This window comes from Centruroides sculpturatus, unplaced genomic scaffold, assembly GCF_000671375.1.
Source record: "Centruroides sculpturatus isolate CEXI.00-Female unplaced genomic scaffold, Cexi_2.0 scaffold411, whole genome shotgun sequence".
Taxonomy (NCBI): Eukaryota; Metazoa; Arthropoda; class Arachnida; order Scorpiones; family Buthidae; genus Centruroides; species Centruroides sculpturatus.
This window is the reverse complement of record NW_019384776.1, coordinates 458,141-475,581: the sequence shown is the minus strand read 5'-3', so window position 1 is coordinate 475,581 and position 17,441 is coordinate 458,141. Positions and strand designations below refer to the sequence as shown.

Genomic DNA, 17,441 nt, shown 5'->3' with positions numbered 1-17,441 from the left:
ACTGAAGTCTACAGAAGCTGCATGGAAAAAGTATCTTTGTTGTTGCTGAATTTGAAAATGTTGAAATTGGCTACCTAATCCAAATAACCTGTTTCTTATTGTAGGCATTATGCATTTTAATTATGTATAGGACACTGGTTTCTTAGGTTTTAGTTAAATAGGATGTTTTTGTTTGTCAATGGTTTACAGTTTAATAAACAAGACAGATCTCCTAGTCATATATTGTCAAATAGAGTATGCATTTCAATTTGATTAATTCTATTGAATATGTTGTTCAAAATGATAAATGCTTGTTACTGAAAATACTTGTGTTTACACTGTTAATTGGCTTATAGTTTATCAATCCAATGCTCACCTAGAGTACCTGTATATGATAGTGGCATTAATGCTACTTTGGCAGGCAAACTGCTTCAGCATGGGAATTATATTCCTACAATTAGCTAATAATAGTGCATAAAAAGTTTGTTTTATTTCTTAGTATTTTTATTTTTCAGTCAAATTTAACAAGAAAATCAGAAAAAAGGTAATTAAAATCTACGTTTTTAGATTCAAAAATGTGATTTCTCTTTCATTGTCTTTTTCCCAGGTAAAATTAATTGTGGGATAAACGATTGTGAGAAAATCTCCATGGGTATCCTGCCAAGCTACTAGAATATCATCAACATATCTAAGGTATAACAGCGGATACACTATTGTGAGGGGAAAGCTAAAAATCTTGAACTCAATATTCCTCATGATCAGTTCCGCTGAAAGTGGTGAGCCCATCAGGACTCCTTGCTGCCGTAGATATACTTTGTCCTTGAACTGGAAATAATTATTTTCCGAAATAAAAAGTAGAGCTTCACGTAACTCTAAAACTTCTTGTGCTGTAAAGCCCTTCTTGATTAGTAGTGCATTAGTAAGCATAACAGCCTCAGACTGCGAGAGAGAGAGCCACTACATCCAACTTGTAGAAACTATACTCATTTTGTGAAATGTTGTTTAGGACAGAAGATATATAGGCCTTTGCCCCAATGGAGGAAGAGTTAACCCAGTGTTTCTCAGCCTGTAATGAATCGGCGCCCCCTTCAATAAAACCGCTACGTAGTAACGCCCCCTTCATTTCAAAATTCCGATGCCGAGGGCCAGGGCTAATGCCAAATTCGTACTGCATTGAATAGACTAGTGACTAGTATAATGTTATTTGTTTAATTATTGTACAATATAACAAAAAAAATAGCTAATTAATTTTAATATAATGTTTTAGTATATCGCCCAGAAAATTGTTTTTCACCCCCAAAATATAAATTGTTACAAATTGCCCCCTCAACATGGAAAAACGCCCACATGGGGCGATATTGCCCCCGTTGAGAAACACCGAGTTAACCAAACAGGAAGGCGATAGGAGCCCACTTAATAACTTGGCCAGCACCTTTTCAAGATGGAAGGCTGGGTGGGTCCTTTCATTAACTAGCGGTCTCAACAACCAACCCTCCTTATGGGTTTTAACCTTGAAAAAGAGCCTGGGGCAAGTTATGTTGGACGGGGATCAACACGCCCAGGAAGAGCAGAAATAGTTGGAAGAGATACTATTTTCTTAACTTTTCTTAGGACGGTAGAAGTTGGATCAGTTTACAAGGGCACTTCACAGGAATGGCTGAGGAAGTCAGTGGCCCTGGCTACAAAATCTTCCTCCTTACATAAAACAAACTTTTTCTCTTTGCCCGAGATCAGGAGCCGTAAATTGTTCGTATGGGGGGGTGTTTGTTTCTAAGTACCGCTTGTAAAGCGGTACTTGGAAACAAACACCCCCCATACTTGATTTGCCCCATTTGTGGGTTAACTTGTATAACTGTCTAAGACAACATATCTAGCCCCACAGTTTGGAGGCTTATAGCACATGCGCATTATAACCGAACGTGTTTTTATTTAAATTCTGTTTTCTTACGTTCTACCGTTGCTTTCATTCCAAAACGTTAATACCATTGGAATAATTTGATAGTCATATTTAAAAAAACCTTTAACCATTTTTAATGACCTGATGGAGACGAAAATAATTATCATCAAAAGCGCTTGTTGATCTAGCGACATTCATTTGTAATTTAACGCCTATATGTTAAGAAGTTTCTCCTAGTAAACGATCGGCGTGCTGTCCATTTCTGAATTATAGTTAACTTCCATGATGAATTTTGGACAATGGATATTCTTTTTCAATTCTTTTTTGTTATGCTAAGCCTGAAAAAGCAATGGTACAGAATGCACACCCAGCTGATCTTCTTGCTAAAGTGCAGGGGGCACAACATAGTCCCAAAGTGCATCTCCACCAACCGGAAAGCCTTCCCTGTATGTTTTCGAGGTGCCTTGCAGAATATGGAAAGGTTACTTCTTTCAAAGCTTATCAAATTTAAGCATAAGTCTCAGGCTGAAGTAGAGCTCAACCTACCTACAAACCTACAATTTACAAAGACCTGCGGCACGGCCTCTCTGTATGTCCAATTGGGAAAATTACAAAGTATTGCTTCTTCCTTTGCTGGAAAGGTAATCTTCAAGTTAAATAAGAAATTCAATTGGCTCCTAGAATCTACAAGAAAGAAGCAAGCATCCACAACCAACCCCGTTCTACAATTATACAGAAGAGCAAGTTTCAGCCCAGATTCTAAAGATTATACAAAGAGGACCTAAATTTATCCATCTGCCATGTGGCACCTGCACATTGGATACGATCCTGGCGGTTCTGGCAGTGTTGAAGAGTTGTCAAGCCTCAACCAAGTTCTCAAACATGAAACTTTCCATCGTTTCTGTGCTCACTTCTCAAAAGCAATCCATGGTTGCCAGTGGAAATTATGTCAACAGCCATCTTGTAAAGTGGTACTTGGAAATGAACAATTCACAGCTCCTGAACGTGGACAGAGAAAAAGTTTGTTTTATGCAAGGAGGAAGATTTTGTAGCCAGGGCCTGATTTCCTCAGCCATTCCCATGCAGTGCCCTTGCAAACTGATCCAACTTCTACCGTCCTAAGAAAGTTAAGAAAATAGCATCTCTTCCAACTGTTTCTGCTCTTCCTGGGCATGTCGATCCCCCGACCAACATAGCTTGCCCCAGGTTCTTTTTCAAGGTTAAAACCCATAAGGAGGGTTGGCCGTTGAGACCGCTAGTTAATGAAAGGACCCACCCAGCCTTCCATCTTGAAAAGGTGCTGGCCAAGTTATTAAGTGGGCTCCTATCGCCTTCCTGTTTGGTTAACTCGGTGTTTCTCAACGGGGGCAATATCGCCCCATGTGGGCGTTTTTCCATGTTGAGGGGGCAATTTGTAACAATTTATATTTTGGGGGTGAAAAACAATTTTCTGGGCGATATACTAAAACATTATATTAAAATTAATTAGCTATTTTTTTTGTTATATTGTACAATAATTAAACAAATAACATTATACTAGTCACTAGTCTATTCAATGCAGTACGAATTTGGCATTAGCCCTGGCCCTCGGCATCGGAATTTTGAAATGAAGGGGGCGTTACTACGTAGTGGTTTTATTGAAGGGGGCGCCGATTCATTACAGGCTGAGAAACACTGGGTTAACTCTTCCTCCATTGGGGCAAAGGCCTATATATCTTCTGTCCTAAACAACATTTCACAAAATGAGTATAGTTTCTACAAGTTGGATGTAGTGGCTCTCTCTCTCGCAGTCTGAGGCTGTTATGCTTACTAATGCACTACTAATCAAGAAGGGCTTTACAGCACAAGAAGTTTTAGAGTTACGTGAAGCTCTACTTTTTATTTCGGAAAATAATTATTTCCAGTTCAAGGACAAAGTATATCTACGGCAGCAAGGAGTCCTGATGGGCTCACCACTTTCAGCGGAACTGATCATGAGGAATATNATTTTATTTCTGAACGTCTCCTGTTCACGTCCAGTCAAACGAACTATTTTCAACGTTTCTGGAACGTTTACGATCGTTCTATAATCGAACCAATATTCGAATTTTATGTTCGAATTTAATTCGAACAAATTTGAACATTGTTCGAACTTAATTCGAACAAAACATTCGAAATAGAAAGCCACTTTCAACTACTTTCAAGCCCATATCTCCCGCACCCTTATAGCTATCGAGACACAACCACCCCTATGCACGAATAGAGACTTGGGGCTACTACCACAAACAAACATCATTCACGTGTGATGTGTAGTTTTTGCGAAAAAGTGAAATATAGGGACATACATGTCCATTTATATATATATATATATATAGATTTTTCTGCTGGATGAGGCAATTTTTCTTTTATGTCATCAAGATTTCCAATTATAATTTATCTTTTACTATTTTAAATTTGATGTTAATATTTCTACTTTTTTAAGAGAACGAGTTACAAAAATAAAAGCTGTATCAAACAATTTATCAGTTCCAGGTAGTATTTAAAATTGCTAAGCCCAGTTATAGGCTGGGAAAGAGAGAGAATAAATCCTTTATTGACAAAATTTTTATTTTTAATCTGGGGAAAATAACTTTGTTAGTTTTCCTTTATTATATTTAAACCCAGAGTTGTATTGCAGGTGGTTGCCTAAGCAGTTTTCACTGTATATGGTCTCTAATGCTTGCTCACATGTTCCAGTTGGCAGGAATCATCATAAGTAAAGGTATTTGATTATATGCTGAATCAATTGAAAGTGAGGGGCTCATTGTATTCTAAAAGAAATTAAACTACAATCTGGAAAATGGCAAAACATTACAATTAGAGTCAACCCCCATAACACTGTTGATTATTCCATTTTATATGAATTCCATGTTGTACGAGTCACTTAGATTTTACAAATACATGTGCCGTATTTGTAAAATCTCACATATTTGTAAAATCTAAGTGACCCGTACAACATGGAATTCATATAAAACGGAATTATCAACAGTGTTATAGACTGTATTTACCTTTTTGTAATTTGTCTAACTATTGTATAGTATGTAGCAGAATGTTAAAAGTTTAAAAAAGTTATCAGCAATTTAGATCTGTGCAATTGTCATTGAATTGTTTTCTCTCTGCAGAAAATTTATATTTAAATATCTGTATTCCCATGTAGGCCTATACAGAGATTTTTTAAAATAAAATTAAATAATACATTTTTATTATTTTAATATAACACTGTTGTGTATTATGAAAAACACATAAATGTTTAAATAGAAATAAGCATTTTTTTTTCTCCTTTGCTATTGTACTATCAGTTGTCCTCGTCCAAAACAATTTTGGATTCAAATGAAATTTTGAAAATTTCAACTATTACAGAAGCAATTTTTTTTAAATTGTTCTGGTTGAAATTCTATTAATACCATCAAAATGTATCCTTGTTGAACTACATTTTTGTGTATTTCTAATATAAATTTTTATTACTAGAAAGAATAATTAGATTTATTAATGTAGAAGAATAAAATTTATTTTGATTTCTGTTTGATAAAAGGAGCTTATGAATTAAATTGAAGTTGAAATTACTGGAAATAAATAGTAAAAATATTTTAAAGACTTAATTAATTTAATTTTCAGAAGAATTGAAAGTGAAATACTGTGAGCATTGATTGTTTCAGGAAGTATTTCAAACTTTGATAATGCAACTCTCGACTATTAAGAGGTGAATTAGACAATTGACAAGTATTCGTTATAATTTGTTTTACGTCTTGCGTGCCTAATAGCCTTACCAAGGTTATTACCGAAACTAAAAATTTCGTTATAATTGATTACTTTTAAATATTTTTATTTGTGTTCACGTTGTTTCTATAAAACCATCAATATTGATAATAATTTAGCTTAATATTCATATACTTTTAAGACTTATATTTCATCATATGTTTTTAACATGGTCTCGTTACCTCAGATAGTCGAGAGTTGATGCGATGTTTGCATCAAAACGTGCATTCTTCGGAATTTGGTTCTGGATATTTGGTAAAAATTTCCAATTATTTATTTGCCATACAATTTTATTTTTGATATTCTTTCCAGACTTGATTAGATATTTTTATTATTCAGTTTATATTTATCAAAAAAAGGTTTATGAATTAAAAATAAATGCTTTTATTGATAAAGTAAAAACAAGAATAAAAATCATAAGTTATAATAAATGGTTTCTTGTAGTTGGTTATGAAAGTCTGACTCAAGCACAAGATTTTGCCAAAGGTACTTATGGTTCTGGATCTCAGAGTCAAGGGAAAGGAGTTTCAGGTCAGAAGAAATTTTTTAAAGTTATCATTATTCACTTTCTCTTTTGATAGTTTTGAATTATTTTGAATCAATAATTTCTAATTTAGTTTTATTGAAAAAGCTATTTAAAAATCATCAGTTAAATCAATGACTTGATAATTTTAAATTTTAGAAATTAAAAATTGAATATCCTAAATTTTAATATTGTGTATAGCAATTAATTCCACATTGTCCATAAATAAATTTTTTTCGTAACAAACCTTTGGCTATTCAACTTTCAAGAAAGTTAAAAATACATAATTTAACAAACACAAAAACAGAATAATTATATGTATTTAAAAAAAAGTGATTGAAGTGATCAGACTATCAATGCTTATATTACATCTTTCTAATAATAAAACTGTTTATATATAAGAAATTAATTTGTAATAAATTTTTCAGTTTTTACGATTTCTATTTGTTTTTTCAGTGTTGAATTAAGTTTTTACATATTTTTAAAATCTTGTTAGACATAAAATTAATAATTTCCACAACAACACCTTATCTCACTGAGAATTATATATTAACTTTAAGAAACATTTTCAACCTGTTCTAAAGGCCATCTTTGGGTTTTTAAAAATTCATGAACATTGATAACTGTTCTATTTCAAAAAGGACATTTAAAGTACAAGATTCTTTGGAATAATTCTATATTATATAAATAAAATGTAATTTTTTTTCTTTTCCTTTTTATTTTAATCATTACATTTGTTGTTTGTATGGACATTATGCAGTACTCTCCAACAATTCTTTTCACTCATATATTTCCACACTGTGGCATCTTTATAGTTCATAAAATCTGCTTACTGCAAAAGGTTACTTCTCTAAATTTCAACTTTTTCCAAATTCATTACTAATGTTGTTGTGAGTGTACCAGTTTTATAATGCTAGCTTCCTCTCAATCTACCACTGCCGCTTTGTGCATCTTGACAAAGCCGAACAATACTGCCTTTTCTCAAAGTTATACATATGTTTTTTAAGACATTTATTGAGGTTTTTGTTTGCGACTCTTATGTATTCTTTCTCGAAAATCTGATTGTTCATTTTTGTATGGGATTTTGTATACTCCAGCCTGCTTTCCTTTTTTAACTTTATCATTTTAAAAGGCTATAAATGGTGGACACACTTGAAAATTAACTGGGAGTCTTTGTAGTTTGCTATTCACTCATAACACCAGTCATGTGCTTGTTATACATAAACTTACTTTGTTCTTTCTTGTTATTGTTCTTTCTATTTTTCTTTTTTTTATTTTATTAGTTTGTTATTTTAAATTGTATATCATTGTAATTTATTCTTTGAATTCAAATAGCTGATAATTTCAAAGAATTTTGTATTTTAAATGTTCTTAACTGTTCTATTTCATAAAGAACAGTTATTAATGTTCCATAAATTTTTTAAAATTGTATATATATTGCTGTAATTTATTTTTTGAATTCAAACAGCTCATTATTTCAAAGAATTTTGTATTTTAAATGTTCTTAACTGTTCTATTTCATAAAGAACAGTTATTAATGTTCCATAAATTTTTTAAAAACCTGAAGAACTGGTTGAAAACATTTGTCAAAATTAATAATTCTTAGTGAGTTAAGGTAGTGTTATGGAAATTAAGAAGCATCTAGATGAGTATTAAGTATATAATTAATAAGTTTGTTGTTATCTTCAAACTGAACTATTACAATTAATATTCAGTAACAAAAATTACACATTATTCAGTTATTTATGAGTGTAAGAAAATTTACATGCAAACCAATAGAAAAGTTGTAGGCATTTTCCCTCCACCAACCTACAAGAATCAAGTAATGCCATTACTGAACTTCAGAATCCATCTGGACAAGTGTTGCTTAGAGTGCCATAATTTTTACTTTGTGCAATATTTTTTGTATCTGAGATGTTTTTCTTTGGATATCAATTAATTTGAGTAATTTGACTGACTTTTTTTCACTGCCCTTCTATTGTAAGTTTTTAAGTTAGTTATTTCAAGTTATTTATGACTATATATTACAGCTTTGGTATCTTCAATTTGGTCTTAAAACAGTCAATAGAAAAACAATGAAAAAAATAAAACTGAGATCAGAATCTAACTGCAACAAACTAAAAGAGAGAGAGAACTGCAAAATGTAATTAATAGGATTATTTTGGCTTATTTTTCACTGGTTCTCGGGACACAATTGTACTTGTCAATTCAAGATTATTGATTTTTTTCAAATTTCATATTTTAAAATTCTGCTACATATTCAATACTTGAGTTTGGCCAACTGTTGGTAGGAAATTAACTATTTCTGTTGTAGTCAGAGAGGATGAAACTGTTTTAGGGACCAATTTATTAAGTCACTCATCAACTCATTTTTTGCATTTATTGTATTTAATTTTTTTTATTGAAAATAATTTTTGTAATTAATTAATAAAAGTGGAATTTTTTTACTATTAAGATGTGGTGCATTTCTTTGTACTTGGAAGTTTTTTCAAGGTAAATTTGTTATGTTCATTTTTTATTCTCGACATCAATTTTAGAATGACTTTTTATAAAGAAATTTTAGGTAAAAATACTTGGGCACCCGGTGGTGTTTTTCTTATAAAAGGAATTGTAGTGTAACATTCAAAAAAATTCTAAGGTCAGAGTTGGAGTAGCACATTGCAGATTTGCCAGAGTCGGGGTCTGACTTTTTGTTTACCAACTCCGCTCACTGATCTGGACAACATAATTTTGAAGTAAAGTATTGAAAACTCAAATAAATTGAGTTTTACATACTTGAGAAAGTTTCTCTCTTGGAAAATGATCATCTTTCAACTAATACAGGAGAAGAACACACAACCAACACCAGCACTGTGAAAAGAAAAAAATCACTAACATTTTCATCTATATAAAATAGACATCATAAGGTGAAAATGATAAAGAACAAAACAGCTAAGAAAAATCGAATGTTTTTTGAGATGTTCCAACTGATTCTGTTCTATATTGTTTTTACCTCATGATGTCTATATTATATAGACAAAAACATTAGTAAATTTTTTCTTTTCACAGTGCTAGTATTGGTTTTGGCATTGTGTATTTATACAATCCCAGTTTCGGAAAGATTTCGAAGATGAAAAATTGTAATTGACATAACTGATTGAATTCTGTTCTCTCATATCAATAATAAGGATATGATTCTGGTTATAAGGCAACATTTTGGGGGAAATTCAATCTTTGAAACATGATTTTAGTACATTTTTAAAAATTTCTGTTAACTTTCTATTAATAGATTTCCCTTTAAATAAAATGTTTAGGCTAAATGTAAACAAAATTCATTTATTTGTTTTATTGCTCATATAATGAAATAGCTTGTGTATGCATGAAGAATTTTGGAGTTACATGTAAGTAAAAACCTGAACTAAAATGCTAACATGTACATATTTTGTGAATTAGTATACACATGCATAATAATAACAAGTTACTTAAATTTAGTTTTTAATCTATTGAAAACGCAAGCTTGTTTTGAAGGATTTGTATCATTTTAAGAAGTTTCTTTCATAAAATACTTTAATTATCCACTATGTATTGCAGTATACATAATATATACTTAGTCTTTGTAGTCTAGATTTATATCTTCATTTATAATTTTTGATATTTCATATTTAATATTCTTCAAACTTTTCTTCATACTTAAAGCTACTTTTTATTTATATGTATTATATGTTTTGTTAATGCTTAAATATTTCTTATTTAGTCTACAAATTCAATATTAACACAAAATTTTATTCTTGTAACATACAATCTGAATAGCTTGTTAATGATTACCAATATACACAATACAGTAATTTTTATCTTTCAACATTCTGTTTGTATATAACAGGGCTTCTTAAACTACGGGTTGCGACCCCAAATGGGGTTGCAAGATTTTAATGCAAAATATTGAAAATAATTTGAGAGAGTTTGAAAATGACACGTTTTGTGTCATAGGTTTTGTGAGTTGCACTTTGTGTCACTTCTGGTGCAGCGAGACGATTCAGCAACACTAGTGTGAACTAGTGTAGTGTTGTCATTTTTCAGTGTATTCAGTTGTCTCTGTTCCATTGTAATACAAGAGTGAACTGTGGTAGTACACCATTATTGTTTTTGAAAATTTGTATATATCTTTATTTTATATATTTCTTTGGGTCGNTTTTTTTTTTTTTTTTTTTTTTTTTTTTTTTGGTCACGAAAAAAAGTTGCAATCATAAATGGGGTCGTAAATAAAAAATGTTTAAGAAGCCCTGGTATATAGTATAGAAATCAGCATTCTTGTATGATTAGAAAAATGATTTGAGAAATTTATTATGATATTAACAAACTTTATGAAAAAAAGAAAGTGTTTTTAATTTTTATATTTGATTAATTGAAAGTAAATGAATGAAAAAATACAGATTATTTTTGACTTTATTGCAAGGATCTATTATTGTTTAGCTCTATATATATAATTATAATAATGTAAAGATCATTAACATCAAAGCTAATAAATACACTATACAAATAAGAAAAATCTCCTCCCAAAATATAATCTTGTGAATGTAAAATTTTCCATTTTTAACTTTAAATATAATATAAATGAATTAAATATTTCACAAAATGATTTTTCTGAATTTAATTAGTAATAAAATAACAATTAGGTTTTATTCCAAAGTGAATGAACAGATTTCAGCTTGTTCTTATGATTGATTTAGCTGAAGATTTTTCATAACTTTTCTAGAACTTTTATAGCTTCTATGAATTTTTTTTTTTAATTTTAAATCATTTTATTGTGTTTTTGATTTTAAACCTTTTATTCAATTATATGCTTTGAAATTTTATTAAACATGTATTATAATGTATGTTGTGTACAAAAGTTGAAAAACAAAAAGTATAAATAAAAAAACAAATATTGTAGTTTACAATTTTTAAGATATTTCAATTTAAATAAATCGTTGCATAACATTAATATTGTTAATGCATTAATTTCATTGTAAGATTTTAAAAATTTAATTTGATATTGTACTTTCTTATAAGGTCAATTTTTTCAAATGTCAAACCTGTCAAATAAATAGCTGGGATATTTTGGTGATTCATTTTCTTTTACAATATGCTTTAAGTGTAAATGTAGATAACAAAATTTTATATCTAATAATTGCTAGGATTTTATATGCAAATATAAAAAAATAACTTCTATGGTTAAGAAAGCAAGAAAATAGTTTTTTAGCTTTCTTAAACAATAGCAGTTATTTTTGTTTTTACATTTAGTGACACTCAAAGATAGGCACAGGAATTTGAACATAATACTGTAAATTATTCCAGACAATAAAATTTAGATAGAAGAGGATTTTAGTCTAAATTTTATTTATACTAAAATCCTTTTCTATCTAAATTAGAATAAAATTTGCGATTTGTCTTTCTTTTTAAACATAAAATTTTTTGAAAATTATGCGAAAATGTTTTAAAAAATATTTTCTTCGACCCCCCCCCTTTCTGCTCGGCGAATACTGAGAGCTTTTATTTTTCTACAAAATTCCTTCCATGAAAAAGAATAGTTTTCCAACCGGGGCTTGAGCCCAGATACCTCATCGTTTAAGATGTATGGCTCAGTTGAGGATTTGTTGTCAAAATAGATATACTTAATTAATTCAAATTAATTTTGTTTTTGACTTTTGTGAATAGTCAGTTTTTATATTATTCTTAATAATCTTCTAGAAGTTCTTTTTGAAGTATTATTTAAATATTTTTAAGTCTTGTCTTCAGAGAAATTTTTGCCTGCATAGTAAAGTTTTACCTTTTTAATCTTCTCCCATGTTGGCATTCAAAATTACAAATTTTGTTAGTGTTTAATGTTTTATTCTATATTAAGTGTTTATTTAATTACCAAAAGTGCTTTATTTTTATTTGTTCATTTTGATCATCATTATTTAAAATTTCCGTTGTGCCGGTTGCACAGTCATTGTTGATATTGTTTGTTTATAATGTTATTCTTAAATTTATTTATATTAATACCATACCATTTGTTCTAAAAATTAAAATTTGTCGAAAATTATTGCATCTTGATGCTTTTTTGTTGATTGCCTTTTGCACAAGTGTCGGGACACTTCTAGAAATAAGAGCTTTATTATTGTATGAAGTTCTTGCCAAAGCTCGAGAAATATTACAAAGACAACATTAGTAAAAGGGTTTCAAAATGTTAGAAAATCAATCCAACTCGTTTCATCTTGTTTCTATAGTAAGTGCTCCTAGCAAGTTGTGTAAGATGATCTAAAAATTAAAATGATTAATTAAGTGGCTAAAGTATAAATATTTTGGCATTGCATTTCTGAAAATTTATATGCAGAAAAATATTAATTGAATAGAAAGTTGGTGTTTGAGGGTTTGTTAATAATAATGAAATAAAGAAAGTTGAAATTTTTTAATATGGAATGTTTTAATAAATATTTTCAAAAGTAATATTTATAAATTTGTTGTTCTATATTTGATACATTATATATATATATAAAATGTATCTAAATTGAGCCCAGTTTCTTAGCTGAATATTTGTGCTTGTTAATTCATTGAAGATGACTACTTTACCTTTATTCTTGTAATAATTTCTCTCTCTAGAAAGTCTCTAATACATATTGTCTTTAATATAAGTTAGTAGATTGTACAAATGCATGGTAGGGTCAGTGGGTACATATCCTCTTCCAATTTTTAAAGAATATACAGCATTTGTCATACTTGCAAACACTTTACTTGTAACCTAACCAAACTCTATACATTATTTTTTAAAAAGAATTTTTAATTTAATTTTAAAATTTGTGATTGATGCATGTAGAGACATTTTTAGAAGGATGGAAAGTAGCAATATAATTATGGTGATAGTAATGCTGTCAGTTTTTTATATCTAGATCTGCACTGGTAGCAGATATATGAAGAATACTGTGCCATAACATTGTAAATGCCATTTTTCTTTAAATACATTTTATTGAAGAATTGAATGCTAAATGCAATGTTTTCTGCTGAAAAAAATATTGAGACAATATTGGCGCTAAATATCTGTTTTGAAGTTGAATTTGTGTGAAGCCGTAACATTTAAAGCACCAGAGTTCAAGTCGTGATTTTTGGCGCATAAAACATTATGGCTTATATTTGCATCATTTTGCTATTTCAGAAAATTTGTGACCTATTGAGTTTTTTACCATTTTATTGTAAAATTGAAATGAATTTGTTCACTAATATTCAGATAAATTAGAATAATTGAATGTTATTTATAAGTTCTTAAATTATTATTAATTTAAATATGTATTTTAATTTTATATTTTGTTTCCACTGTCTCCAGTGATAAATTTTACTACCATAGTTTCAATTTCAGATAACATTGAAATTGTTAATATTTAGATTCAAATGAATATGTATATATTCTAGGAAAAAACTTAAACAAAACACTAATATAACAAAATAAAAAGATGATGATGACTAATTATAAGTAATGTGCCCCAACTTCCATATGACAAATTGCCTTTGGAAAACGTGGTGAGTTTGTTAAATGGAAAATTCCACTGGTAATGAAGCATACTTTGTCTTCTTTTCGTGTATGCAAACAAACTAAACAGAGAAAACTGTTTGTTTTCATTAAAATCAAGAAAATGTTATGATTGAAATAATTTTTTATTGAAAAGATTACTGGATATTTTTTGTGTGGTTTTTGACAAAACTTATTTTACTTTTAATGGATAATTCTAACTTTATTTAAATAGTTAAGATTTTATTTGTTTCTGTCAGTAAGAGAGCATTTTTACAGATTCAAATACATCAAAAAACTTATGAAACTGCCCTCAAATATGCACGGGTTTTGATCTCTAGGAGTACCATGATATTGTATTTTAACTTTAATATCCATCTGGCCAGTGACAGTTGCATCAGCGAGCTATGCAACTGTCACTGAAACTTTATGCTATGTTAATGAAACTTTAGACCATTTTTGCAAATAAATTAAATTACTACTAATTTTAGAAAATCAACTTTTTATTAATTTTTTAATAAAAAGTTGTCTCTCGAAATTATGTTATTTATTTATTAGCACATTTAGTATTTATTAATATGAAAAATAAGGTTTTTTATCTATCTGGATTTCAAAAATTTGTTTTATAGAAATTAACTTCATTAAATGTGTGTATTTAATGAAGTTTAAATACTATATTTAATTAATTACTGGCACAGGTCTTATCTATTGACATTGGTCAGGTGTTTGATTCAGAGGACTCCTTTTTCACGTTAGATGTAATTGCATTTTGTATGTCCCACTATTGTGGCATTACTCAATGGCTTTTTATCATCATCATAATCATCTTTTGGAATTAAACTGCATGACTTTTTGCAATTTCTCTCCATCTGTGGCATATCACAAGAGTATTTTAAGTAATTCCCTTTTTCTTGTTTGTCTCCACAATCTTAATTATACTATTGCTGCTTATGCCGACAATGTAAAAATCATTAACTCTGATTTCCACTTATTACAGGTCAATCTCGATACTTTTGTTTCTTTGATTTTAAAATTACAACAGTTTTTTAAGATTGACAGAAGGTTTTGTGCTTTTCTTTAGTTTGTTGTGTGATCCTTTACTTCCTTTTTTATCTATTAATGGGCAAATAATTATCCATACTGCCAACAACTTTGGCATCGTATTTGATTAAAAACCTGCTATTTATAGGTATTCTTTGGCATTGGTATTGCCTCACCTCCTCTTGTTCTACTCTGCAAGTCACCTTTTTCTTCTTCCTCCTCGTCCCAACTTCCACTTTATCCAATAAGATAAAGCTCTAGAGATGAATAATCAACAATAAAGTATCTATCAAATTAAAATAAAATATGCTTCACATTAATTAAACTGTTTTAAACAAATTGTGCAGTTTGCTTTTGTTAGATCCAGAGAAATGAGTTTGGCTTAGATTCCCAATTTGCTCTGCCACATTTATAAAACAGAAAGAACCAAAATATAAACTATTTAATGAAATTTTAACTTGTTCTTACAAGAACACAGATGGAAAAATTATTTGTAGAAAATTTTGTATTATCCTCCCTAACCATTAGCCCTGGTCCTGTTTAATTGAGCACTGTATGTGTATGGGTGACACAAACCACCATAACCCCCTTTAAGATGAACAAAAGTGAGTTTTGTCAAAAATCCTAAAGTTTTGATAAATAATTGTTACTAATTTATTAATTGCCATCAGTAATTACTAGCCATTGATTGAGATAGTAGTTTTAATATGTATAAGTGAATTTAGTTGCATTAGATTAGGTATTAGGTTTGTTATAAATTATGAATGCATTTATGTATAGCATAATAAATGTTAAAAAAATAAATTTTTTATAAGGTATATTAATACTTTCTTTCTCCAAAACAGCAGGATCGCCTGACATCTCAGCTGCCGTGTACAATAAAAATCATGCACAGCTAGCCAAGGTGAGTCCCTCTCAACACGACGAAGTTTTCCTGCTCTGGTTTAATTTTTGTTGATGTTCTGACAAAATTATCTTTCAGTCGTATGAGAAGCCTGGATTTCATGCTGGAACTCCTCCACCCTTCAACCTAGCCGGTAGTCAGACAACGGGTCCCCTCGGCGTCTCTTCTGCTCCGTACGCCGCCACTCCATTCATTCCGGTTCTGGCCCACGGACAACATCATTCCACTCTGCTCCATCACCATCTTCAGCAAGATCCCGGCCATCCTCCGACCGGACCACAGAGAAACACACTCAGTCAGCAGAAGGGACCCGGTGGCAATAAGCAGAACTTTGCATATTGGAGCAGTAATTGAATATTTCTTACTTGCACCCAGACACTACAAGTTGGTGATCACATACATTTGTCAGCAAGTATTGGTATTGTGTTTATCGAAGGCAGTATGTACCATTTTTAGTATCTGTCAGGAGTTTATTGGTGCTTTTCATTATACATTGTGGTGTCTGGTGAGGGTTTGAATTTTTTGCTGTGAATGTAAGCATCGTGACAAAGAATATGTTGCCCTTATTTCTATATGCTAGCCAAGTTATTATATCGAAAAATGTGTATTAGGAACATTAACTGTGTGAAAATATTTTGTGTGGTACAGGACCATCATGTAACTGTGATTTTTATTTTGAATGACAACATGTAATAACACATCCACTTTGTATATTTATTTGGGTATTTTTACATCTAAATTGTTATCTTGTTAATAACATTAGCATACTTTACTATCTTCAAACCTTTTGCGTGTAGCAAGTAGCACAACCAAATGTAATATTAAAAAACGTTAAAACTTTACTTGGGTGTGGAGAAAATACAATTCTGTATTTTATATGACAGAATTAAACACTATTAATTGAATCCCCCCATTTTCCACGAAAAAGATTCCATGCTTTATTCGGTGTGTGTTGTGCTGTGCACATATACAAATTATTGGAATTAATGTACTAGTGGAATTACACCTTACCTAGAAATTAGTTTTTTTGACATATTACCTTATAATCTGGATATTTTCCCATAGCATGAAAGATGTGTGTGTCGTTCATCATGTTTTTTTTCCTTTGCAACTATCATGTACAGATTATGTATCATTTTATTTTTTCTCTGTTCTTAACGGAGTTCCTACTCAAACTGTAAGTCAACAGTTTGATATTGGTAATTTTGTACCTTTCCCATCATATCACTTTCTGATGGCACATTTTTTTCTAAAATGTGCTCATTTCTGCAGATTATGATGTACATATATACATATATATAGCCAGACGAGTGGTGTTTGGTAATATTCTTACATGTGACTTATATAATGTCCTTACGATATGTTCCCTAATAAACTGCCTTGGTACTCTTCTGATGACGACTGTTAATGATGCCGGCGCGCCACGGTGCATGACGAACCCTCCCGCTGCCAGATCCCGCTTCCGCGGGGACTCTGGCCTGGGGGGAGACGTTTCTGCATGGGGAGATGCACAGATTCCCTTCCAAAGATTCCAAAACAGACGAAGGTAAATAAATTCGAAATTTTGTGTACAAATAATTAAAAAAAAATATTTACAAAATTGTGAAAGGTTTTGCATCACACAAATGTGATTTTTATATTTGAAAAAATTTGGTTATGTGAAATTTTATATCATAAATATATGTATATACATAAATATATACAAAAAAAAAACTAACATTGATCTAAGAAAAGAAAAAAAAAGTGAAAGCTGTTGTTGATTCCAGTCAGTTTATTTGGGACAAATGATGCTCGTAAAGCATCTAGAATCCAAATATTTCGT

At 30.3% G+C, this 17,441-nt stretch overlaps 1 protein-coding gene across 4 annotated transcripts in view; it reads left to right on the top strand.

Annotated features, from left to right (window-relative positions):
- The window catches only part of LOC111629082 (protein lingerer-like), a 90,957-nt gene extending 73,945 nt beyond the window's left edge, over positions 1 to 17,012 (top strand). For 3 of the 4 annotated variants that reach the window (XM_023372943.1, XM_023372942.1, XM_023372941.1), the window contains exons 22-24: positions 6,095 to 6,181; positions 15,561 to 15,619; positions 15,698 to 17,012. In XM_023372943.1, the coding sequence (XP_023228711.1) occupies positions 6,095 to 6,181; positions 15,561 to 15,619; positions 15,698 to 15,973 (422 nt within the window). In that variant the 3' untranslated portion in view covers positions 15,974 to 17,012. The remainder of the gene's footprint in view (positions 1 to 6,094; positions 6,182 to 15,560; positions 15,620 to 15,697) is intronic. The other variant, XM_023372944.1, reaches the window with a different exon arrangement.
- Positions 17,013 to 17,441: the final 429 nt, after the last annotated feature.